Raw genomic sequence first — 24,544 nt, 5'->3', positions numbered from 1 at the left:
CCGTCTCATTCTCCCCCCCCCCGTCTCATTCTCCCCCCCCCCGTCTCATTCTCCCCCCCCCCGTCTCATTCTCCCCCCCCCCCCCCGTCTCATTCTCCCCCCCCCCGTCTCATTCTCCCCCCCCCCCGTCTCATTCTCCCCCCCCCCGTCTCATTCTCCCCCCCCCCCGTCTCATTCTCCCCCCCCCCGTCTCATTCTCCCCCCCCCCCCGTCTCATTCTCCCCCCCCCCGTCTCATTCTCCCCCCCCCCGTCTCATTCTCCCCCCCCCCCCGTCTCATTCTCCCCCCCCCCGTCTCATTCTCCCCCCCCCCGTCTCATTCTCCCCCCCCCCCGTCTCATTCTCCCACCCCCCGTCTCATTCTCCCCCCCCCCCGTCTCATTCTCCCCCCCCGTCTCATTCTCCCCCCCCCCCCCGTCTCATTCTCCCCCCCCCCCCCCGTCTCATTCTCCCCCCCCCCCCCGTCTCATTCTCCCCCCCCCCCCCGTCTCATTCTCCCCCCCCCCCGTCTCATTCTCCCCCCCCCCCCGTCTCATTCTCCCCCCCCCCCCCGTCTCATTCTCCCCCCCCCCCCCGTCTCATTCTCCCCCCCCCCCCGTCTCATTCTCCCCCCCCCCCGTCTCATTCTCCCCCCCCCCCCGTCTCATTCTCCCCCCCCCCCGTCTCATTCTCCCCCCCCCCCGTCTCATTCTCCCCCCCCCGTCTCATTCTCCCCCCCCCGTCTCATTCTCCCCCCCCCCGTCTCATTCTCCCCCCCCCCGTCTCATTCTCTCCCCCCCCCGTCTCATTCTCCCCCCCCTTCCCCCGTCTCATTCTCCCCCCCCCCCTTCCCCCGTCTCCCCCCCCCCCCCCCCTTCCCCCGTCTCATTCTCACCCCCCCCTTCCCCCGTCTCCCCCCTCGTCTCATTCTCCCCCCCCCCCCCTTCCCCGTCTCATTCTCCCCCCCTTCCCCCGTCTCATTCTCTCCCCCCCCCCCCTTCCCCCGTCTCATTCTCCCCCCCCTTCCCCCGTCTCATTCTCCCCCCCCCCTTCCCCCGTCTCATTCTCCCCCCCCCCCTTCCCCCGTCTCATTCTCCCCCCCCCTTCCCCCGTCTCATTCTCCCCCCCCCTTCCCCCGTCTCATTCTCCCCCCCCCTTCCCCCGTCTCATTCTCCCCCCCCCTTCCCCCGTCTCATTCTCCCCCCCCCCTTCCCCCGTCTCATTCTCCCCCCCCCCTTCCCCCGTCTCATTCTCCCCCCCCCTTCCCCCGTCTCATTCTCCCCCCCCCTTCCCCCGTCTCATTCTCCCCCCCCTTCCCCCGTCTCATTCTCCCCCCCCCTTCCCCCGTCTCATTCTCCCCCCCCCCTTCCCCCGTCTCATTCTCCCCCCCCCCCCTTCCCCCGTCTCATTCTCTCCCCCCCCCCCTTCCCCCGTCTCATTCTCTCCCCCCCCCCTTCCCCCGTCTCATTCTCTCCCCCCCCCCTTCCCCCGTCTCATTCTCTCCCCCCCCCTTCCCCCGTCTCATTCTCTCCCCCCCCTTCCCCCGTCTCATTCTCTCCCCCCCCTTCCCCCGTCTCATTCTCCCCCCCCCCCCCCCCTTCCCCCGTCTCATTCTCCCCCCCCCCCCTTCCCCCGTCTCATTCTCCCCCCCCCTTCCCCCGTCTCATTCTCCCCCCCCTTCCCCCGTCTCATTCTCCCCCCCCCCCCCTTCCCCCGTCTCATTCTCCCCCCCCCCCCCCCCTTCCCCCGTCTCATTCTCTCCCCCACAACCTCTCTTCCTTTCCCCACCCATCACCTTTCAAATACTTAGTTCTTATCAACTTGCTGTCTACTGGAGGCCATGTTTAAAAACATTTTGCATTCTACATGAATGTGGATGACACCCTACTTTCTACCCATTCCCTACTTGACTTGTTGCATTTTTCTTTGATTGGGCATTTGTATGTTTTTTCTCTAGCCAGATATTACAAAAGTCATTATTCCTTTTTCTTGCCAGTCCTTAAAATCATATTCCTGAACCAGCTTGCGTCCAAACATAGTGTCATAATATTATGTATAGATGCAAGAATAAGCTATTTGGCTCTTTGAAGCAATTCTGCAATGCTATATGATCATGCCTGGTCGTCTACTTCAGCTTCTGTTTCCTGTATCATATTTAATGCTTCCTCCTTGTCATCAAAATTTCCTGTTCATATCTCATAATGTGGCCTTTGTCACTGCCTTATGTGCTGAATACCTCAATGGCTGCATTTGTTGATTTGACCCTAACATGGCCAGGCTGCGAAAGTGAGTTAACAATGTCTTCTGGTGCCACATGACTTCTGGGTTACTAGGCTAGTTCTTAGCTAAAACAAGAGGGCAGATTACCTGAATGGTGATAGCTTGGGAAAGAGGAGAAAGTCCAATGAGATCTGAAAGTAAGCATGCAGGTGAAGAAAGTAAACTGTATCTTAGTCTTTGTACTGGGAGAATTTGTGTGCTTGAGCACGAATGTCTTGCTGCAATTATCCAGGGAACAGGAGAATCGACGTTTTAGGCATAAGCCCTTCTTCAGGAATTCTTCAGGGCTTATGCCCGAAACGTCGATTCTCCTGTTCCCTGGATGCTGCCTGACCTGCTGCGCTGTTCCAGCAGCACATTTTCAGCACTGATCTCCAGCATCTGCAGACCTCACTTTCTCCCTTGCTGCAATTATGCAAGACCTTGTTGAGACTGCATCTGGAGTATTGTGTGCAGTTTTGTCTCCTAACCTGAGGAAGGATGTTCTGGTTACAGAGGGAGTGCAAGGAAGGTTGACCAAACTCATTCCTGCTATGGCAGCTCTTTCACAGAGAGAGACTGAATTGGTTAGAATTGAAGTTTAGAAAGAATGAGGGAGTATCTCATAAAATTTTAAAGGTTTCTAACAGGCCTGGAAAGGGTAAATGAACAAAGAACAAAGAAAATTTACAGCCCAGGAACAGGCCTTCCAAGCCTGAGCCGATCCAAATCTACTGTCGTCCAATTCCTAAGCATATGTATCCCTCTGTTCCCCACCTACTTATGCATGTGTCCAGACGCATCTTAAATGAATCTACCGTGCCTGCCTCTACCACCTCTGCTGGCAACGCGTTCCAGACGCCCACCACCCTCTGTGTGAAGTACTTGCTGCATGTTTCCCTCTAAAACTTTTCACCTCTCACCTTGAGAGCGTGACCTCTCGTTATTGAATCCTTCACCCTGGGAAAAAGTTTGTCTGTATCCAACCTGTCTATACCCTTCATGATTTTGTAAACCTCAATCATGTCCCCCCCAATCTCCTTTCTTCTAATGAAAACAAACCTCCCTTCATAACTATCACCCTCTATACCAGGCAACATCCTTGTAAATCTTCTCTGCACCCTCTCCAAAGTGTCCACATCCTTTTGGTAATGTGGCGACCAGAACTGTACACATTATTCTAAATGCGGCCAAACCAATGTCTTGTACAATTTTAACGTAACTTGCCAGCTCTTATACTCAATACCCATTCCAATGAAGGCAAGCATACTATATGCCTTCTTGACCACTCTATCCACCTCTGCAGTCACCTTCAGGGTACAATGGACCTGCACTCCCAGATCTCTCTGCCCGTCAATTTTTCACAAGTCTCCTCTGTTCATTGTATAATTCACTCTAGAATTAATCTTGCCTGAATGCATCACCTCATATTTGTCTGGATTGAAATCCATCTGCCACTTTTCCGCCCAACTCTCCAGTCTATCTATATCCTCCGGTATTCTTTGACAGTCCCTCATGCTTGCTGCTACTCCACCAATCTTCGTGTCATCTGCAAACTTGCTGATCAAACGAACAGTGTCCTCTTCCAGATCATTTATATATATTACAAGCAACAGTGGCCCCAACACTGACCCCTGCGGAACACCACTGGTCACCTTTCTCCATTTCGAGAAACTCCCTTCAACTACTACTGTCTCCTGTTGCTCAACCAATTCTTTATCACCTAGTTGAACACCCTGCACACCATGTGACTTCATTTTCTCCATTAGTTTACCATAGGGAACGTTATTAAACGCCTTACTAAAGTCCATACATATGACATCAACAGCCCCTCCTTCATCTATCAACTTGGTCACTTCCTCAAAGAACTCTATGAACTTGGTAAGGCACCATCTCCCCCACATAAAACCATGTGGCCTAACACTGATTAAACCCATTCTTTTCTAAATATAAATGATTCCTATCCCTCAGTACCTTCCTTAGCAACTTTCCCACCATTGACGTCAGGCTCACTGGTCTGTAGTTACCCAGAATATCCCTACTACCCTTCTTGTACAGGAGGACAACATGAGCAACGTTGCAGTCCTCTGGCACCTCACCTGTACTTAAGGATGCCATAAAGGTATCTGTCAGGGCCCCAGCTATTTCCCCTCGTCTCCCTCAGCAACCTGGGATTGATCCCATCCGGTCCTGGGAATTTATCCACCTTAATAACCGCTAGCCTACCCAACACATCTTCCCTACGTATGTCAACATGATCCAGACTAATCAAACGTCTATCTCTAATCTCAAGATTCATCATGTTCCTCTCCTTAGTGAGCACTTCCAATATTCCTCCAGGGCCTGTTCTGTTCTTAGCTGTCTAGACATTATGTACGCTTCCCTTTTTCTCGAGTAGTCATACAATTTCTCCTGTCATCCACGGTTCACAAATCTTGCCTTTCCTATCATTTGTCTTCAACGGGACATGCCTATCCTGCACTGCCGTCTTTAGACTATCCTGCAAATCCTCCCACATATCAAATGTGGACTTCCCTTCAAATAGCTGTGTCCAATCAACATTTCCCAGCTCCTGCCTAATTTTGATATAATTGGCCTTGGCCGAGTTTAGTACTCTTCCCTTAGGACCACACTCATCTTTGTCTGCGAGTATTCTAAAATTTACAGAATTGTGGTCACTGTTCCCAAGGAAATCCCCCACCACAACTTCTACCACCTGTCCTGGCTCATACCCAAATACCAGGCCCAATATGGCCCCTTTCCCCGTCTGACTATTGACATACTGCTCTAGAAAACTCTCCTGGACGCTTCTTACAAATTCTACCCCATTCAGACCTCTGGCACTAAGTGTATCCCTGTCAACGTTGGGAAAATTAAAATCTCCCATCACCACTACTCCATTGCTTCTACATCTTTCCATAATCTGATTACCTATTTGTTCTTCTACCCCGTGCTCACTGTTGGGAGGTTTGTAACAAAGCCCCAACAATGTAACTGCACCCTTCTTATTTCTCAGCTCCACCCATAATGCCTCACTACCCAAGACCTCCATTATGTGCTCATTTAGCACAGTCATGATATCATCCCTGACCAGCAGTGCAACTCCACATCCCCCCTTTACTTCCCTCCCTGTCCTGTCATCTGAAGCGTCTATATTCTGGAACATTTAGTTGCCAATCATGCACTCCCTTCAACCAAGTCTCTGTGATTGCAATAACAAAAAGATATGCAGTAAGAATGAGTCCAGAAACAAGTGTCCCAGTTTAAGGATACTGAGTAGATATTTTAGGACTGAGATAAGGAGAATTGCCTTCATCCAGAGATTAAAAATCACAACACTACGGTATAGTCCAACCCTGGTGTTGTGTGATTTTTAACTTTGTCCAGTCCAACACCAGGGCCTCCACATGTTCATTCAGAGAGTGGTCAGACTGGAATTCTCTGTCACAGAAACCAGTTGAGGCCAAAATATTGATAGTTTTCAAGGCTAAAAGACCAAGAGATGAGGGGGAAAAGTGGGTGATCAGCCATGGTCATGTTGAATAATGGGGCAGGTTCACAGAGCCAAATGGCCTACTCCTGCACCTATATGCTGTTCCCCACTAGGCCACCTGCGCACTTTGGCATTCTACAGAAAATATGACCTTATCCCTTAAGCTCAGTCATTTATTCAAATCAAGCTTGCATCTTCCTTCTCAGTCTGTGGCCTACATTTTTGGTTGCCTGTAGTGCTGCAGGGAGTGAATGAATATGACTTCTCTTGTTCCATCCTCCACTGAAAGAAAGGACTGGGATTGACAATAGTTTTAATTGTGGTCATTTTCAGTCTCCCACAAATTCAATTCTTTTCTTTTCTAAATAAATATCTAACCACTTCATAGTGTTTGATTCAGACTTGAGAGATGCCATCCAGGATGATGACTATACCTAGCCAATAGCTAATATAAACCCACCCCATTTTAAAAAGTGATGTCGAGAGAAAATAGAATTATACCCAAAGAGTCTGGCATCAGTAATGGGGAAGATGTTAGAGTTCATTAGGAAGGGATTCAAATCTGAGACTTTAGAAAAAAATGAGACACAGCATGGATTTACAAAAAGGAAGTTGTGCTTGACAAATCTATTGGAATTCTTTGAGGACTTTTGACAAAGTCTTACATAGAAAATTGGTCAGACAGGAAAGAAACAGTAGGAATAATGGGGACTTTTTCGGAATGACAGACAACGACTATTGGGGTATTGCAGAAATCGGTACTGGACCCCAGCTTTTTATAAAATATGTTAATGATTTAGAGGGGGGACCTAAATGGAACACTACAAAAGTTGCAGATAACACAAAGTTGGGTGTAAGTGTGAGAAAGCTTGTAGCCATACATGTTACACATCTGCTAAGGAAATGCAGGAAAGCGCTTGATCACAGCGGGTGGGGACAGAGCCCATTTGTTCAGAAGAATTGGGGGCATCTGTTCTTAGTGTCAATGGATCGGTATAAATAAGGTGATAGCATTTGTTCACTTGTGGACTGTGTGGCACTATTTTCTTTTCGTGCAGGGGACTGGAAGATTGCACATATTGCACAGTGGAATGTCGGATAACTAAAAATTCTGGTTATATCAAAGATCTTAACAAAACTCAGACTCAATAGGAAAAGAACTTGTAATTTAATAAGCTGAATGGAATATGCATGTATTAGAACAAACCTGATATATTTTCATATATACCACACTGAGCAGATTTGAATTTGAGGATGATCTCCCTCATCTTGACTGTTCTGGAATGTGAATGTCTCATTACCCTTACAGGTTAGGAAAATACAAAGGTGAAAACTGACATAGTAAGAAAGTTGGAAGATGTTCATGTGTAAGTGAGAGAGAGAGAGAAAACATTCTTCTGTAAATTACATTCACAGGCTGACTGGTTCAAGGGACACAGAGAGAGAGGGGGTGAGAGGGGCAGACAGACAGACAAAAGGTGAACTCTTTGTGGTCTGATTTGAGTGAACACTGGCTTGTCATGGATTGGATGTTTGTATGTTGTTCCCTGGAGCTCAAGATCTGGGAAGGGTATGAACCTAATTTGCATTCTAGGAATCTAAGATGATTTTAAAAGAAAAAGCCATTTGGTAGGCCAATAATACTGGACATATTAGCTGAGCAAGGTTACCTCATGACTTTTCCACATAGTTTAGACTAATCTGTCATTATGATGTACTGCCATCACACATGGGGACACCACCCGCCATGTGCGCAGCAGGTTCTCATGTGACTCAGTCAATGGTGTCCATCTCATGCTGCAGGCAAGAATGCCCCAAGTGTATTGGCAAGATCAAACAGATGCTATGACAACAAATGAATGGACTTTGCACAACAATCACCAGTCAGGGAACCCTTCAGCAGTCAAGGACACTTGGCTTCTGATATTTGGGTGACTGTCCTCTAAGGTGGATTCGGGATAATGTGGAGTCACCAACCAGAGGCTGATAGCCAAATTCGGTACCCACTAGGATGGCCTCAACTGGGATCATGTCACACTACAGGTGACCCCATGACACTATACACACAGAAGCACAATCACACTCGCACAGATCCTCTCTCATATACATGTTCTCTCTCACAGGCATATACTAAGTCACACTTGTACGTATATGTCCCCTCTCCCTCCCCCTCACATGGATGCACACATATAAGTTCATAGGGTGAATTTGCGCTTGCAGATTTGTATGTCCAGATACATTCTATTTTGTTCAAAAAGCGCACAATCTGTAGGCAGTCAGTCCATGTGACATTTTATAAATTCCTTCTTTGGCAATAGAACCGTCTGACTCAAGACTGGAATACAGTCAGACTCTAGCTTCACACCTTTAATGCATTGTCTGAGCTGAGATGTCACTTTTTAAAAAAATAAAAGCTTAAGTTATCTCGGGACTGTGAAGTGAAAAAAGTTCTGGGATTTACATATTGATCACTCAAAACCTGCATCCCCATTCTAAGTGATTAAAGACTTAACAGTAATCTAGGTTTGTTCAATACTTCGCATCAGTTGTATGACACTTTGATCTTCTACTATAAATTGTGTCCCATGATCCTCCTTGTATCTGGACATACAAATCTGCAAGCGCAAATTCACCCTATGAACTTATGGGGGAGGATCTGAAGGAGCAGTGTGCTGAAAGCTTTACTTCCAGATTGATCCTGGAAGGCAGTACTGATGTATGAGGAGAAAATAAGTTGGTTAGGCCTGTATGAAGGGGGAGTGGGGAGTTCAGAGCTGGGGATCATTGCTTAAGGATAAGATGTAAACGTTTTAGATGAGAAATGTCTTCACCCAGAGAGTGGAGTGCCTGTGGAATCCACCACTATAGAAAGTGGTTGAGGCCAAAATTTTTGTGTTTACATGGAGGAGGTAGATGTAACTCTTATACTAAGGGGATTGAGGGAAGTGGGGGATGATAGGATTAGAATATTGTGTTCGATGAGAAGTCATGATTGTAATGAATGGCAGAGCATTCAAGAGGGATTGAATGACCAACTCCTGCTACCATTTTCTGTGTTTCAATGATTTAGCAGTGTATACATTTCTCACATTTAAGGTGTAGGTAGAAGGAGCTTCCTTCTCATTCCTGAAATCTTGCAGGTAAACTTTGGAATTCCAGTTAAAGGTGCCTCTTCACTAATATGTTAAACAAAGTTTGACTGTGTCAAGTGTTGACAGGTTAACCATTTGAGCATTGAACTGAAGCACTGTGGCTTGTCACAGCTTGGTTAGATTCTGAGAAAAACATCTTAGTTTTTTGACTACTACAGCTGCTAATTCAGTACTGACTCTGAATAGCATGAGACCCCTTTGTGTATGGCTCATTTGCATACTTTCTTTACCACCTGAATCATGGGCCCAAATATTGCTTATTTATATTTCACTGAACATAAATGCATTAACTGCCTAATTTATCCTAATCTGGAAATGACCTAATCTGAAATATACTTCGATTGTTGCAATGCAGCAGAAAACATTGATCAGTGGTCTTGCTTAGCCTTCACTTTGTTATTAATAGTGTCACGTTATCTTTTATTTCAGCTTGACTTATCATTAATCTGCAAGATGAGTTCAGTGCAATGGGATTTTCCTTTGGAGCTTTGTTGCCGGCCAATGGCCTTTGTAGCTCTCACGGGCCTTGATGTGACTTATAATGCCGTACATCGAGCTATTTGGGATGCTTTTTGTGCCAACAGACGGGCTGACAGAGTCCCCATATCATTTAAAGTACTTCCTGGGGATCATGAATACCCAAAATGCAGACAGAAGGTAAGCAACTTTGGTCATGGTCTTATCCTCAATTTGTACAATGTAGGGTGGTTAGTTTGGCTTGATTGATGAAACTGAGCATTAGGGCATGAGGCTAAATATATATGCAGTTAATATCATCGTATAGATGAAAACATGCACTTTTAAAAGCTACAGCAGTGCAAATAAGCTTTTCATCAGATGTTTTTGAAGTAAGCAAAAATATATTCAAGTTTATATGTTTGGTATAAAATAAAACACTTTAAGATTTTTGAACTCCTTGATAGTTCATTTGGTTTATCTACTGCACAGAACCACAGTTTAATCAACATCAACCAACCTTTACAATGGAGTTTTAACTTGGACTTTGTAAATTTGGAAGTGGAGAAGTTCCAAATTTGGGTGGACGAAGTCCAAGTTAAAACTCCATTGTAATGGTTGGTTGATTATTTAGTGTCCTTGCTCAAAGTGGGCTGGTGTAAAATGCTACTTGGTTATGTTGGATCTATGTGGTTGGATAATTTTTGACAATCAACAACTTTTGCTCAGACTAAAAACAACTTGGTCTGCTGCAGTAGTAATACCGTAGAAACATAGTTCTAGCACACAGGCTACAGGAGAAATTCCCGATGGAGTGCTTATGCCTGAAACATCGATTATTCTGCTCCTTGGATGCTGCCTGAAGGTGCACTTTGCGTCGGTATTCATTACAGTGGATATAGATAACATCCCAGAAAGAGATGGCATCATTTCCTCATGCTCTGATCTTTATGTGAATTGGTGGAGCATGCAGGCTTCAAGTGCCCAGGTTCTAATGGACTCTGTACGAGGATCTTAAAGATATGGACAGTGAAATAGTTGGGTTTTAGTTTTTAATTTCCATAGCTCCTTTGATTTGGGACTGTCCATTTGCTTGGAAGATATAAATTATTTTAAAAAGGAAGGAGTCAGAAAGCAGGAAACTATAAGCACTGAGGAAATGTTATGGTCAATTGCAAAGAATGTAGTAGCAGAGCATTTAGAAATACCTAATATAACCAAACAGAGTGGGCATGGTTTCATGATGTGGAAATCATGCCTTTCAAATTTGTGTGCAAATAAATAGTTTGCCACTACCTTGTTAGGGATGGATGATCAATGCTGGCCAGCCAGTGAAGTCCATGTTGTGTGAATGAATTAAAACTAAAACTCAGGTCCGGGGACTCATGGGCTTTTAGTCCCATTAGTTTCCTGATTACTTTCTTTCTGGTAATAGTTATTGTTTTCATTTCCCGTCTCTCTCACCCACCTTCCCTGATAATTCAGTATTCTTGGAATTCATGGTAGAAGGCACTGCTAAGTGTTATTGAATTCTTCTGCCATTTCCTGATTCTCATTATTATTCCTTCAGTCTTGTTCTCTGAGGCTTGTGTTCATTTTGGCTCCTCTCTTCCTTTTTATATATTTAAAGAAGTTCTTAAGTTTGTGTGTAATTTGGTAATTTTCTGTTAATTTCCACCCTTTCCTTGTCGTCTTTTGTTGGTTTCTAATATTTCCTAAATCCTCTGTCTTATCACTAATCTTCGCTGGATTGAATTTTTAAAATGATACTAACCTTTTCTTTCTAGGTTAGCCATGTTTCATTGATTTCTCTTTCTGGAGTCCTTCTTTATCACTACAATATCTTTGTTGCAAATCATGAACTATGTTTTTAATCGTTTGCCATTTTGTCAACTTTTTTTTTCTACTAATCTCCTTTCCCAGTCCACTTCAGCCAGCTCTCCCCTTGTTTCTTTCCTTTACGCTTATTTAACTTCACAGTTGTTTTCAACCCAAGTTTCTCATTCTCGCACACTGATTCTTCATTGTTTTGTCAGTGTTTGCGAGTTCAACTTTTACTCTGAGATCATTTATTAGATTTGCCTCATCGCATACTTCCTGATCCTAGGTTGGATCCACAACAGATTGCTCTAGGAAAGTGTCCCAATTACACTCCATGCTTGAAGTAGCCATGAGAAAGAATTCAAATGTTTGAGATAACAGGCCAATTTGCAATGTCCTTGTGCTACATATACGATTATTGACTGCATTGTCATGAATTGTTGTATAGAGATGAAAAGCTTTGATAACTTTTTTTGTCTGTATTACCACGCTGAGAACACAGTGGTTTGAGCAGTCCATGAGTCAACTGGAACTTTAAATCTGAGATGGATAGATGTTTATCAGACTGCCTGTTTGACCACAGATTTACAATGAGCCACATTTCTTGCAGAAGAAGCATAATCTGCTGATTACCCCATTGTAAATTCCTCTTCTTGGATCCTGATGTTGTTGCCCTTGTTGAATGTTGATTGCAGAATCATACCGTTTCGTTGATTCCGAGCTGAGCTTCAATGTTGCCCATTATCTGGTTTTGTCACTGAAGTATTCCCTGTGTCCACCACTGTGGCACTCATCTTCTGTTTAAATTCTCATACATGAATTTACTTTGGGACATATCTTCCCAGTGCCTTTGTTAATATCCAAGCTTGTATTTTTCATATTCTTTGTCTAGAATTTTTAAGATCTCGATTTTATCCTGCACAAATTCCTACCCATTTATCTGTTTGTTTTGAAATTCCTTTGGTATCACTCGTCACTTCCTGTTTCTGCAACTCCCTTAAGTCTTTTATACCTTACAGCACCATGGCATACTTTTTCTGTGTATCTGTGGCATCACGTTCATACTGCTATGGCATTACCTCCACAAAACATTTAGAACAGAATTGGGACTCTCGAGACTTGGGATAATTATTGGCATGGATTAAGACCATAAAAAATAGGAGCATGGGTAGGCTTATTTGGTCCATCAAGTCTGCCACGCGTTTTGGCACGATCATAGCCGATATAATTGTGGTCTTTATTCCACTTTCCTTTCATTGTGTCATAGAGTCATACAGGACAGAAACAGACTCTTGGTCCAACTCTTTTGCTCCCCATAACCCATGATTTGTTTTGATGGTCAAAAATTTCTCCATGTCAATGACTCAGGCTTCACTGCTGAGTGGAATACAGAACTTCAAGGATTAATGTTCCTCAGAAACATTTGCACCTTATCTCCATCTTATTCTGAAAGTATAGTGCGTAGTTCTAAATAACCTGACAAGGGACAAAGGGGTAACTCTTTGAGGAGCACCCAAGGTAAAGTTCAAGGAGCCATCACAATGTCCACTGCTTTGAGCTCTGATTAGTTAAAAACAGGACTGTGTGAAAGCTGTCCTGACCAGCTGGATGACAATGGCTCAGTAGAAGGCATTGTGATGAATTTTGTCACAAGGTTAATATGGTTGACAAGGGACCATTTACCTTTGTCACAGTTGTGTTGGATACAGCATTCTGACAATGTGGTTTATGTATTTTCTGTATAAAAATAGCATACTTATATACATTGCTTCCTAAATCATACCTCTAAAATTGGTTATTCAATTGTATAAAAATCTGTGATCTAAATTTTATGTACAGTAATTTGAGTTTGCATGTTATATATTACAGAGACCATGAAAATAAACTCTGAACACTTTTGTCATTGTAGAGTTTTTAGACTAATTATGAAATTGCTCCCTTTTTATAGAGGACTTCTTATGAATGGTATATTCCGAAAGGAATCCTTAAAACTGGCTGGATGAACAAACATTTAAACCTTGTTCCTGCTCTCGTGGTGGTCTTTTATGAACTGGACTGGGATGACGCTCAGTGGAAAGAGAAGCAATCTGAATGTGCCACCAGAGTAGAAATTGTCAGGTATGCCAAAATAATTGTAATTGAATATTATTATTCTTAGAATTCTCGAGGCCTACAGCAGCATAAAGGCCTTTAGGCCTATCGAGTCAGTACTGGTCAAAAACAAAGAATCTGTAAAATCAAAAGCAAAGAATATGTAAAACAAAAAAATAGGTCTATAGAGGAAAAAAAAGTATAATTTTTCTATTGGGATATAGGATCTAATTCCGACTTTGCTCTGCTTCTCATTCCTTCTGTGAGGTTGTGATCTCTGTTTTTTGCTTCCAGGCAAAGTTTACATGGAAGAAACACAAAGGTTGCTGTTGTGCTGATACAGAAGAAAACTCCCTTACCGCCAGGTACTTTCATTACGCATCTTATGAAAGGGGAAAATATTGCAGAAAATCGAAAACAAACCTGAAATTGTTACAGACACTCAACACATAGTCAGTATTTGTTGAATGGACTGGAAAATTAATAACAAACAAAACAAATTGCTGGAAAAGCAGTTCTGGCCACATCTCTGAAGAGAACTCTGAAACCATTTCTGGTCCAGTGACCCTTCCTCAAACTTATTTATTATTTATTATTCATTACTTAGATTCTTGCTATTAGATTTATTCTATGATTTTCAAATTTTTAAATTAAATTTTATTTCTAAGGAATAGAATTGGCAAGATCTTTTGATGGATACATTACATTAAAGTTAATGCACTTCCTTGAAATATGTTTAACTTTGCAATTTTATTTTGTTATGTATACACCTAATGGAAGTATTGCATCTGGTTTAGTGAATGACGCACACATTTTGGACCTATCTTAAAATATAAGATGACCTACTTTAATCTAAACTATTAGCTTCTTGAATGGTCTTTAACTAGAATTAGAAATACTAATCATTCGCCCCCAGTCCTGAACTGTTCAAATGGGTTGATGTAATGCATTCAGAAAACAAAGGCATAAAGCTTTGATTTTGAAACTTAACTGTGTCCTAATTTTAATTTCAAGGATTTGGGGGAACATGATTACCTGTGCACAGTATTGTGATTTTGCTGTCAAAGTCATTCATTCAAACAATTTTATGTTTTTGAAAGTACTAGCTCTTGCTGTATTCTAAATACTGAATATTACAGAATTGCTGAACATTGATGAATATCATAGAATTATTCTATAATGACTGTCATTGCAACCAGATCTAGTGCAGAGGTCACCTGATATATCCTTGCGCATTGATTCTTGTGTGAGCTACTGGGTAGTTTTTCTGAGGCAGAAGTTTTAATTGCATTCTTTAGTTATGTTGCTTTGACTTCGGTTGCTATTTTTGTTACTGTGCCTGAGATCTTTGTAAACCACAGAACAAAATTCATAGCTGCTTTTAATCAGCTTTTCAAACATTAGACAATTAAACTAATTTAAACCAAAATGCTGTTGTTGATTGAGGTCTGAACTGAAAAGAGAAATGCTGCAGAAACTTAGCAAGTCTGTTAGCACCTGTGGTGAGAGAAACAGAACTAAAACTTTGAATCTAATGACTCTCTTCTAAAGGGTTCCGAAGAAGAGTCACTGGACTTATTGTTAACTTGAAGGATGTTCCTCACGACAGAGTTCACAATTTCTAGCTTCTCTTGTACCCACTGTATTTATATGGCTGATCAGTTTTAATCAATACTAATTCCTCATGATGTGATAATGGGAATTTACCAATGAGAATGCTATTGAACATCAGGTGATCATGGTTAGATTCTCACTTGTTGGAGATGGTTTTTATCTGACACAGATAACTGTATATTGTACAAGTTGTTTAAATTTATTCAGTTATGTGAATGCATGTGATTGGCTGGCCAGAATTTATTGTCCATCTCTGGTTGCCCATGACAAGGTGGTGATGAGCTGCCGTCTTGAACCTCTGCAGTGCACCAGCTGTGGGTTGACCCACAGTGCCATTTGGGAGGGAATTCTAGGATTTTGATCTAGTGACTGTGAAGGAACAGCAATATATTTCCAAGTTAGGATGGTAAGTGGCTTGGAGGGGAAATTGCAGGTGGTGGTGATCCCATGTATCTGCTGTCCTTGTCCTTCAAGATAGAAATGATCATGTATTTGGAAGGTGCTGTCTGAGGATCTTAGGTGAATTTCTGTAGTGCATCTTGTAGTTAGTGCACACTGCTACTGAGTGTCAATGGTGGAGGGAGTGGATGCTTGTCAATATAGTGCCAATAAAATTGACTACTTTGTCCTGGATGGTGTCAAGCTTTTTGTGTTGTTGGTGCTGTACTCATCCAGGCAAGTGGGGAGTATTCTGTCACACTCCTGATTTGTGTCTTGTAGATGATGGACTTGCTTTGGGAAGTCAGGAAGTGTGTTACTCACTGATGTATTCCTAGCTTCTGAGATGGCTTCGTAGCCACTGTGTTTGTGGTGAGTCCAGTTAAGTGTCTAGTCAATGATAACCCCCAGGACGTTGGTAGTGGGGGAATCCAGTGATGGTAACACCGTTGAACGTCAAGGGATGGTGGTTAGATTGTCTCTCATTTGTAATGGTCACAGCCTGGCGTTTGTGTGGCTTAAATGTTACTTACCTCTGGATACTGTCGAGACCTTGTTGCATTTGAACATGGATTGCTTCAATATCTGAGTAGTTCTGACCTTATGGAGGCAAGGTCATTGATGAAGCAGCTGAAGGTAGTTGGGCCTCGGACACCACCTGAGGAATTCCTGGAGCTGAGATGACTGGCCTCCAACAACTGCAACCATTATCTGATGTGCCAGGTATGACTTGAAACAGCAGAGTCCCCTGGTACCCAATGATTCCAGTTTTGCTAAGGGTCCTTGATGTCAAGGATTGTACACCTTTTTCATGTTTGAACCAAGGCTGAACTGAGGTCAGGAGCTGAGTGGCCCTGGTGGAACCTAAACAGGGCATCACTGAGCAGGTTATTGCTGAGCAGATGCTGCTTGATAGCACTGTTGATGACACCTTCCATCAATTCACCATGGATATCCAGTCCCTGTATACATCGATCCACCATGATGAAGGTCTCCAGCCCTCAGTTTCTTCCTTTCACGCCATCCCAACCAGTACCCTTCCACCGACACCGTCACCCTCAACAACTTCTCCTTCTAATCCTCCCACTTCCTCCAAACCAAAAGGGTCAATATGGGACCCAGCTGTGCCTGCCTCTTTGTCGGGTTCGTAGAACAGTCCATCTTCCGCAGTTATATCAGCATGACCCTCCACCTGTTCCTCCGCTATATCGATGACTGTATCGGCATCATCTCGTGCTCCAACGAGGATGTTGAATTGTTTATCAACTTTACGAACACCTTTCATCCCGACCACATTCATCTGGACCATTTCGGACACCTCCCTCCCCTTCCTTGACCTCTCCATCACCGTCTCCAGTGACCGACTAACCAAAGACATCTACTACAAGCGCACTGACTCCCACAGCTACCTAGACTACACCTCCTCCCACTCTACCTCCTGTAAAAACGCCATCCCTTATTCCCGATTCCTCCGGCTCAGCTGCATCTGATCCCAGGATGTTCAATTCCACTTTGGAAAGTCCTAGATGGCCTCCTCCTTCCAAGATTGCAATTTACCTTCCCACGTAGTTGACTATGCCCTCCAGCGCATCTCCTCCACTTCACGCACCACTGTGCTTGAACTCCAGACCTCCCAACGCAACAAGGACAGAACCCTCCTGGTCCTCACCTGCCACCCCACCAGCCTCTGCATACATCGCATCAACCTCTGCCACTTCCGCCACCTCCAAACGGACCTCTCCACCAGAGAAATATTTCCCTCCCCACCCCGATCAGCATTTCGGAGAGACCATTCCCTCCGCGACTCCCTTATCGGGTCCATGCCCTCCATCAGCCTACACCCCACCCATGGTACCTTTCCCTGCCACCATGAAGTGCAAAACCTGTGCCCACACCACTCTCCTCACCTCTGTCCAAGGCCCCAAAGGATTGTTCCACATCTGTCAGAAATTTACCTGTACCTCTAGCAATGTCATCCACTGTATCCATTGCACCTGATGTGATCTCCTCTACATCGGGGAGACAGGGCGCCTTCTTGCGGATCATTTCAGAGAGCATCTCTGGGACACCCTCACCCATTAACCCCACCGTCCCATGGCTGAACACTTCAACTCCCCCTCCTACTGGGCTGCCTCCACCGCCAAACCGTTACCACCCGACGCCTGGAGGAAGAGAGTCTCATATTCTGCCTTGGAACCCTGCAGCCACTTGGGATAATTGTGGATTTCAACAGTTTCCTTATTTCCCCTCCCCTCATATTATCTCAATCCCAAGCCTCCAACTTGGCACCGCCCTCCTGACCTGTCCCATCATCTTTCCCATCTATTTACTCCACCTCCCGACCTATCACCTTCTCCCTCACCTTTATCTACCTATCACCTTTTTCAGCTACCTTCTCCCCACCCCCCCCTCCCATGTACCTCTTAGCCCCCAGCCCACAAGCCTCATTCCTGATGAAGGGCTTATGATCAAAACGTCGATTCTCCTGCACCTCGGATGCTGCCCGACCTATGTTTTTCCAGAAACACGCTCTTGATGGCAATTTTCCACATTGTTGGGTAGATGCCGGTGTTGCCAGTACTGGAATAGCTTGGCTAGGGGAGTGACAGGTTTTGGAGGACAATCCTTCAGTACTGTGGCTAGGATGTCATCAGGGCCCATTGCCTTTGCAGTATCCACTGTTTTCAACTGTTTTGTAATATCACATGGAGTGAATCGAATTGGCTAAAGATTGGTATCTTTAATGTTGGGGACCACTGGAGGGGGTATTGCTGCATTTAGACAAATACTGCTTCAGTATCTGATGAGTCATGAGCAGTGCTGAACATTGAGAAATCCTTAGCAATGATCCACACTTCTGATATCATGTTGAAGGAAAGGTAATTGAAGCAGCTGAAAATGGTTGGACATGGGACACTACCCTGAGGAACTCCTGTGATATCCTGAGCTTGTGATTATATTCATATTGGGGTATTCTTGAAGTCTTCTATTTCTAATAATCAAGTATAATGAAATTAAAGTGGACTTCCTGCTGGTTTACAGTCTTACCAGAATAAAATCCAAAATTTAATTCAGTTAAAGTATTTGTTACTGTTTACGATCTCTTCAATCCGCACAGTTCATCAGTCCTTCTGCAACTTTCTTATCATATAGTTAATGCTGTTATAAGAAGTTCGTACTTCACCATCTAGGAATTAAATATATCTTTCATGTAATACTTTAGGTGAGGACTTGATTGCTTCAGAGAGAGCAGCAGCATTGTGCAATGCTTGTGACTTGTCAGGAAAGTCACTGTTTGTGTTACCACACACTGATCATCTTGTCGGATATATTATCAGGTAGGTACTTTAGGTGCTTTAGGGGAAGATGGTGGCATTGTGAGAATCTTGCTAGATTATTATGTCAGAGTCCAAGACTAATGCTGTGATGACTGCTGACAGTAGCTGATAGAATTCAAATTAAAATAATAAATCTAAATGTAAAGCTAGTCTCAGTAATGATGACCATTAAATTAGCAATTATTTTGGATGTAGATTTGCTCGCTGAGCTGCAAGGTTCATTTCCAGACGTTTCTTTACTTTGCTAGGTAGCGTCTTCAGTGGACCTCGGGCGAAGCAATGCTGAAAATCCATGCTTTCTATTTATATTTTTGGGTTTCTTTGGGGTGGTGATATTTCCTGTGGTGAAGTCACTTCCGGTTCCTTTTCTCAGGGGATGGTAGATGAAGTCTAACTTGATGTTGATAGAGTTCCAGTTGGAATACTATGCTTCTAGGAGTTCTCGTGTATGACGAGCAATAACATCCCTAACCCAAAGAAACCCAAAAATATAAATAGAAAGCAGGGATTTTCAGCATTGCTTCGCCTGAGGTCCACTGAAGACGCTACCTAGTAAGGTAACGAAATGTCTGAAAATGAACCTTGCAACTCAGTAAGCAAACCTACATCCAAAACCTCAACCTGAGCTACAAATCTTCTCAAAACTTGCTTAGCAATTATTGTGTAAACTCATTGGGTTCAATAGTATATATTGGATAAGGAAATCTACATCTTTACCCAGTCTAGCCTCTAGCATACAGAACCACAGCAGAGTGGTTGACTCATAATTGCCCTCTGAGATAGCCAAGCAAGCTACTCGGTTGAAGGGCATTTAGGGATTGGCAACAAATGCTGGCCTTGCCAGTTATCCCAAATCCCATAAAAGAATAAACAAAACAAATCCAGTTTGCTGCAGGTCAAGCTCTGGAAAAGCAGCTGAGGAACATCATGGGAAAGGTTTAACAAAGCACAATGCTGGTCAAGTAAAAGATCCCTCTTCCTCTATATCTCTCACAGTTTCAGATTTGAGGGTTTGTCCTTTGATATTCAGTAAGGAGCTGTCGGGGGAAAAAAAATGCTATCGTTTAAAAAAAAATGAATTAGAATGATTAATTATATCAAATATTTTAATTTTTATTTGAATTAGAATTCAGAGCATTTTTTCCCACATTAAAAGTGCAGCTTCTTCTGTTAATTTTCAGGTTGGAGAATGCTTTTTATGAACATGCACAGACATACTATTATACAGAAATTCGGAGGGTCAAATCACATAAAGAATTCTTGAACAAAACAACTCATCAGGTAAATATAGGTGAGGGTGTTGGGCAGAGTGGGATGGCAGTGGTGTCCTGTCCTGTTCAGTCTAAATTGTATTCATGCATGTAGGGTATCCTCCAGTTTAGGTAGTTGACTGTTAGTGTCATTGAGATGTACAGCATCGGTCCAACCCGTCTATGCTGACCAGATATCCCAACCCAATCTAGTTCCACCTGCCAGCACCCGGCCCATATCCCTCCAAACCATTCCTATTCGTATACCCATCCAAAAGCCTCTTAAATGTTGTAATTGTACCTGCCTCCACACTTCCTCTGGAAGCTCATTCCATACACGTACCACCTGTGTGAAAAAGTTGCCCCGTGGGTCTCTTTTATATCTTTCCCCTCTCACCCTAAACCTATGCCCTCTAGTTCTGGATTCCCCGACCCCAGGTAGAGGACTTTGCCTATTTACCCTATCCTTGCCCCTCATAGTTTTGTAAACCTCTGTAAGGTCACCCCTCAGCCTCTGACGCTCCAGGGAAAACAGCCCCAGCCTGTTCAGCCTCTCCCTATAGTTCAAATCCTCCAACCCAGGCAACAGCCGTGTAAATCTTTTCTGAATCCTTTCAAGTTTCACAACATCTTTCCGATAGGAAGGAAACCAGAATTGCACGCAATATTCCAACAGTGGCTTAACCAATGTACAGCCACGACATGACCTCCCAACTCCTGTACTCAATACTCTGACCAATAAAGGAAAGCATACCAAACGCCGCCTTCACTATCCTATCTACCTGCGACTCCACATTCAAGGAGCTGTGAATCTGCATTCCAAGGTCTCTTTGTTCAGCAACACTTCCTAGAACCTTACCATTAAGTGCATCAGTCCTGCTAAGACTTGCTTTCCCAAATGCAGCACCTCCCATTTATCTGAATTGAGCTCCATCGTCCACTTCTCAGCCCATTGGCCCATCTGGTCCAGACCCTGTTGTAATCTGAGGTAAGCCTCTTCGCTGTCCACTACACCTCCAATTTTGGTGTCATCTGCAAGCTTACTAACTGTACCTCTTATGCTCACATCCAAATCATTTATGTAAATGACAAAAAGTAGAGCACCCAGCACCGAACCTTGTAGCACTCCACTGGTCACAGGCCTCCAATCTGAAAAACAACCCTCCATCTTCTGTCTTCTACCTTTGACCAGATCTGTATCCAAATGGCTCATTCTTCCTGTATTCCATGAGATCTAACCTTGCTAATCGGTCTCCCATGGGGAACCTTGTCGAACACCTTACTGAAGTCCATATAGATCACATCTACTGCTTTGCCCTCATCAATTCTCTTTGTTACTTCCTCAAAAAACTCAGTCAAGTTTGTGAGACATAATTTCCCATGCACAAAGCCATGTTGACTATCCCTAAGCAGTCCTTACCTTTCCAAATACATGTACATCCTGTCCCTCAGGATTCCCTCCAACAACTTGCCCACCACTGACGTCAGGCTCACAGGTCTATAGTCCCCTGGCTTGTCCTTACCACACTTCTTAAACAGTGGCACCACGTTAACCAACCTCCAGTCTTCCGTCACCTCACCTGTGACTATCGATGATATTAATATCTCAGCAAGAGGCCCAGCAATCACTTCTCTAGCTTCCCACAGAGTTCTTGGGTACACCTGATCAGGTCCTGGGGATTTATCCACCTTAACCCGTTTCAAGATATCCAGCACTTCCTCCTTTGTAATATGGACACTTTGCAAGATGTCACCATCTATTTCCCGACAGTCTATATCTTCCATATCCTTTTCCACAGTAAATACTGATGCCAAATACTCATTTAGTTCCTCCCCCATTTTTTGTGGCTCCACACAAAGGCCGCCTTGCTGATCTTTGAGGGGCCCTATTCTCTCCCTAGTTACCCTTTTGTCCTTAATGTATTTGTAAAAACCCTTTGGATTTGCCTTAATTCTATTTGCCAAAGCTGTCTCATGTCCCCTTTTTGTCCTCCTGATTTCCCTCTTAAGTATACTCCTACAGCCTTTATACTCTTCTAAAAAAAGGATTCACTTGATCTATCCTGTCTATACCTTGCGTATGCTTCCTTCCTTTTCTTAACCAAACCTCCATTTCTTTAGTCATCCAGCATTCCCTATACCTACCTGCCATTCCTTTTATCCTGACAGGAATATACTTTCTCTGGATTCTCTTATCTAATTTCTGAAGGCTTCCCATTTTCCAGCCGTCCCTTTACCTGCGAACATCAGCCCCAAGTCAGTTTTCGAATCACTTTGACTTCCTTTCTATTTAAATTCACTTTCGTTAACAAAGTGAGATATAGATGGTAGAGAGTATTTTGCAAGCACTGGTTACAATCTTTCACTGTTTACTAGCACTAAAGTCCCTTGGTTTCACTTGCCCTTGCCTCTTGATGCCCCTCTTATTCACTATGTTGTCCATTTGGCACTGCGTAGTCAGAAGTTTGCTTTTGTATTTTTGTCATATTACATAAATTGAGTTATTCAAAATATTCCATCATTGATTATTTTATGAATTCACTTACTAATTAGGGAATCTCCCATGTCTGTGGTGGTGTCCTATGGTCTATAACATATTTTGAGGCCTAGATTTCTTTGAGAGCAATGCTGGAGCATTTGTTGCTTGAATTCAAGCAATAAAACTGAAGTAAATTAGTCAAGTAAACTATGGATTCAGGTTCAATGGCTTTATTTGTAAAATATTGTTATTTTACATCTCAAACAAAATGAAGGGTGTGAAATTAATAAATGATCGTAGGTTTATTGCTAAATGTTGCTTGTACTCTCATAACACCTACTTGTTTGCAAACTGCTTAAACTAATTGTGGTTGTAGAAGAGTAATAATTCCAGTCAAAACTCCTTGAAAACAGTTAATATTGAATGCATTCAGAAATGAAGAGTTCTCTATTATCAAATCTGTTCAGTCAACAGTTCAGTAAGCAGTCATTGCATTGCACAATCTATCTCAGACTTTTTGCACTTTTTGAAGTGACAATTTCTGTCTTTGTAGTTTAAACGTATGTCTTTATTTTGGCAGCTATTATTTGTGAGACATCAGTTCAAAACAGCTTTCTTCAGTGAATTGAAACAGGATACACAAAATGCATTAAAGTAAGTAATATTCATAATCTTTAGTTTGTTATTGTCTAGACTCCAGTTGACCTGAACAAAAACCTGGCTGGGGAAGAAAAACATTTTTCAAGATTTCCAGCATTGCTTTCTCCAATTTTAAAAGCAGAGTGAGTGGGTGCGTGAAGACCTCGAATAGTTTAATCATGACTATGTGTAAGCCAGTAATTGTTACCAGCTTTTATGGGGTGACCGTGTCTATGTCACAACCATATATAGTTTGATCCTCATCTGGTATTTAGTCCAAGGGATGATACCCTTCATTGCTGCAATATCTCTTCTTGAAGTCATTGCAAACTGGCAATTAAACTTAGGACCTTTTGGTATGATACAGCTCCTTGCTATGGTATTTAGTGCATTCAGTTTCTTCCTAAATTTAGAAAGATTTTGATTTTAATTATCTTTAAGTCGTCTTCTTCATGAGCTGAAACGTGTCTTGGAATGGGTGGGCAAATGCTGGAAAGAAAGAAATTGGGCCATCCTCTAAACCCACACCTCCACTTATTGAATAAATAAGAATAGAAGTACATGTCTTCATCAGAGCTTGAAATAAAAATAACATTCATCTTGTCTATAGCCAATTTGACCATTTGCATCTTCTCTCCACTCTTTCTAGACAATGAAAAAAATAATTCATGTGATTGAATGTTAGTTTATGGATTGTATCAACATTGCTTCAATGTAAAAACTCGGCAATTCTTATCTCTGCTTTCTAATTACATTTTCTGAGTGTTTCACCACATCCACACTTTGTTAGAGACCAGTTTATTTGAAGGTATTTTTATTTTCAGAAACTATAGAACAGCTTATAATCTTGTACATGAACTGAGAGCCCATGAGACTAACATGCTTGAAATCAAGACAATGGCTGGATTCACCAACTATAAGGTAATTACACAACTTGTGAGGTGTATTATTTTGCCAGTTGATTATGGAGTTAAATATATTACCATAGTTAAATGTAATAGCATCATTTATATTACAGTAATTTTAAAACCCTGATTGCAGTTTTCTTTTGAAAAGCAGACATGTTAGCATTAAAAAGCAAGAAAAACACATTTTTACTGTTTGGATTAACTGCAATCTGATCTTGTAGTTCTTTAAGCTTTGAGCAATTTGTTTTGATAATTTCCATTGTTTGCTGGTTTATTTTTGGTATTTTATCTTCCGTGGAGCAGTTACAAATTCTGTAGTGTGTTTAAATACATATTCTATCGTGAACTCTACACTCTTTAAGAATGTATTCCATTGGAAATGGTGATTGTGACTAATTAGTTTAATTGAATCCAAAAATGAATAATGAAGCGTTCAGATTATAGTTGCATAGGGGTAAAGTTGGGAACAGTCATTTTTCAAATACTCTCATAAAATACTTCTAAAAATAAATCCAGTTGATAAATATGTTCCTACTGTAAGGTCAACAAGAACCAGTGAACTTTTGGCCATACATGAGGATTTGCAAGCTTTTCTTTTAAAGAGCCTAAAGGGAACACTGGTGTGCAT

At 42.9% G+C, this 24,544-nt stretch overlaps 1 protein-coding gene across 3 annotated transcripts in view; it reads left to right on the top strand.

The window, feature by feature from the left end:
* trappc11 (trafficking protein particle complex subunit 11) overlaps nucleotides 1-24,544 on the top strand; it is an 84,718-nt gene that overhangs the window by 18,162 nt on the left and 42,012 nt on the right. For all 3 annotated transcript variants that reach the window (XM_043705315.2, XM_043705329.2, XM_043705319.2), the window contains exons 2-8: nucleotides 9,312-9,539; nucleotides 13,108-13,277; nucleotides 13,545-13,615; nucleotides 18,526-18,640; nucleotides 19,822-19,921; nucleotides 22,950-23,023; nucleotides 23,833-23,929. In XM_043705315.2, the coding sequence (XP_043561250.2) occupies nucleotides 9,312-9,539; nucleotides 13,108-13,277; nucleotides 13,545-13,615; nucleotides 18,526-18,640; nucleotides 19,822-19,921; nucleotides 22,950-23,023; nucleotides 23,833-23,929 (855 nt within the window). The remainder of the gene's footprint in view (nucleotides 1-9,311; nucleotides 9,540-13,107; nucleotides 13,278-13,544; nucleotides 13,616-18,525; nucleotides 18,641-19,821; nucleotides 19,922-22,949; nucleotides 23,024-23,832; nucleotides 23,930-24,544) is intronic.

The sequence above is a fragment of the Chiloscyllium plagiosum genome, unplaced genomic scaffold (genome assembly GCF_037043375.1).
Source record: "Chiloscyllium plagiosum isolate Xiang-an unplaced genomic scaffold, Cpla_swu_hap1 HiC_scaffold_2, whole genome shotgun sequence".
Classification (NCBI taxonomy): Eukaryota; Metazoa; Chordata; class Chondrichthyes; order Orectolobiformes; family Hemiscylliidae; genus Chiloscyllium; species Chiloscyllium plagiosum.
This window is presented reverse-complemented; position numbering and strand designations above follow the sequence as displayed.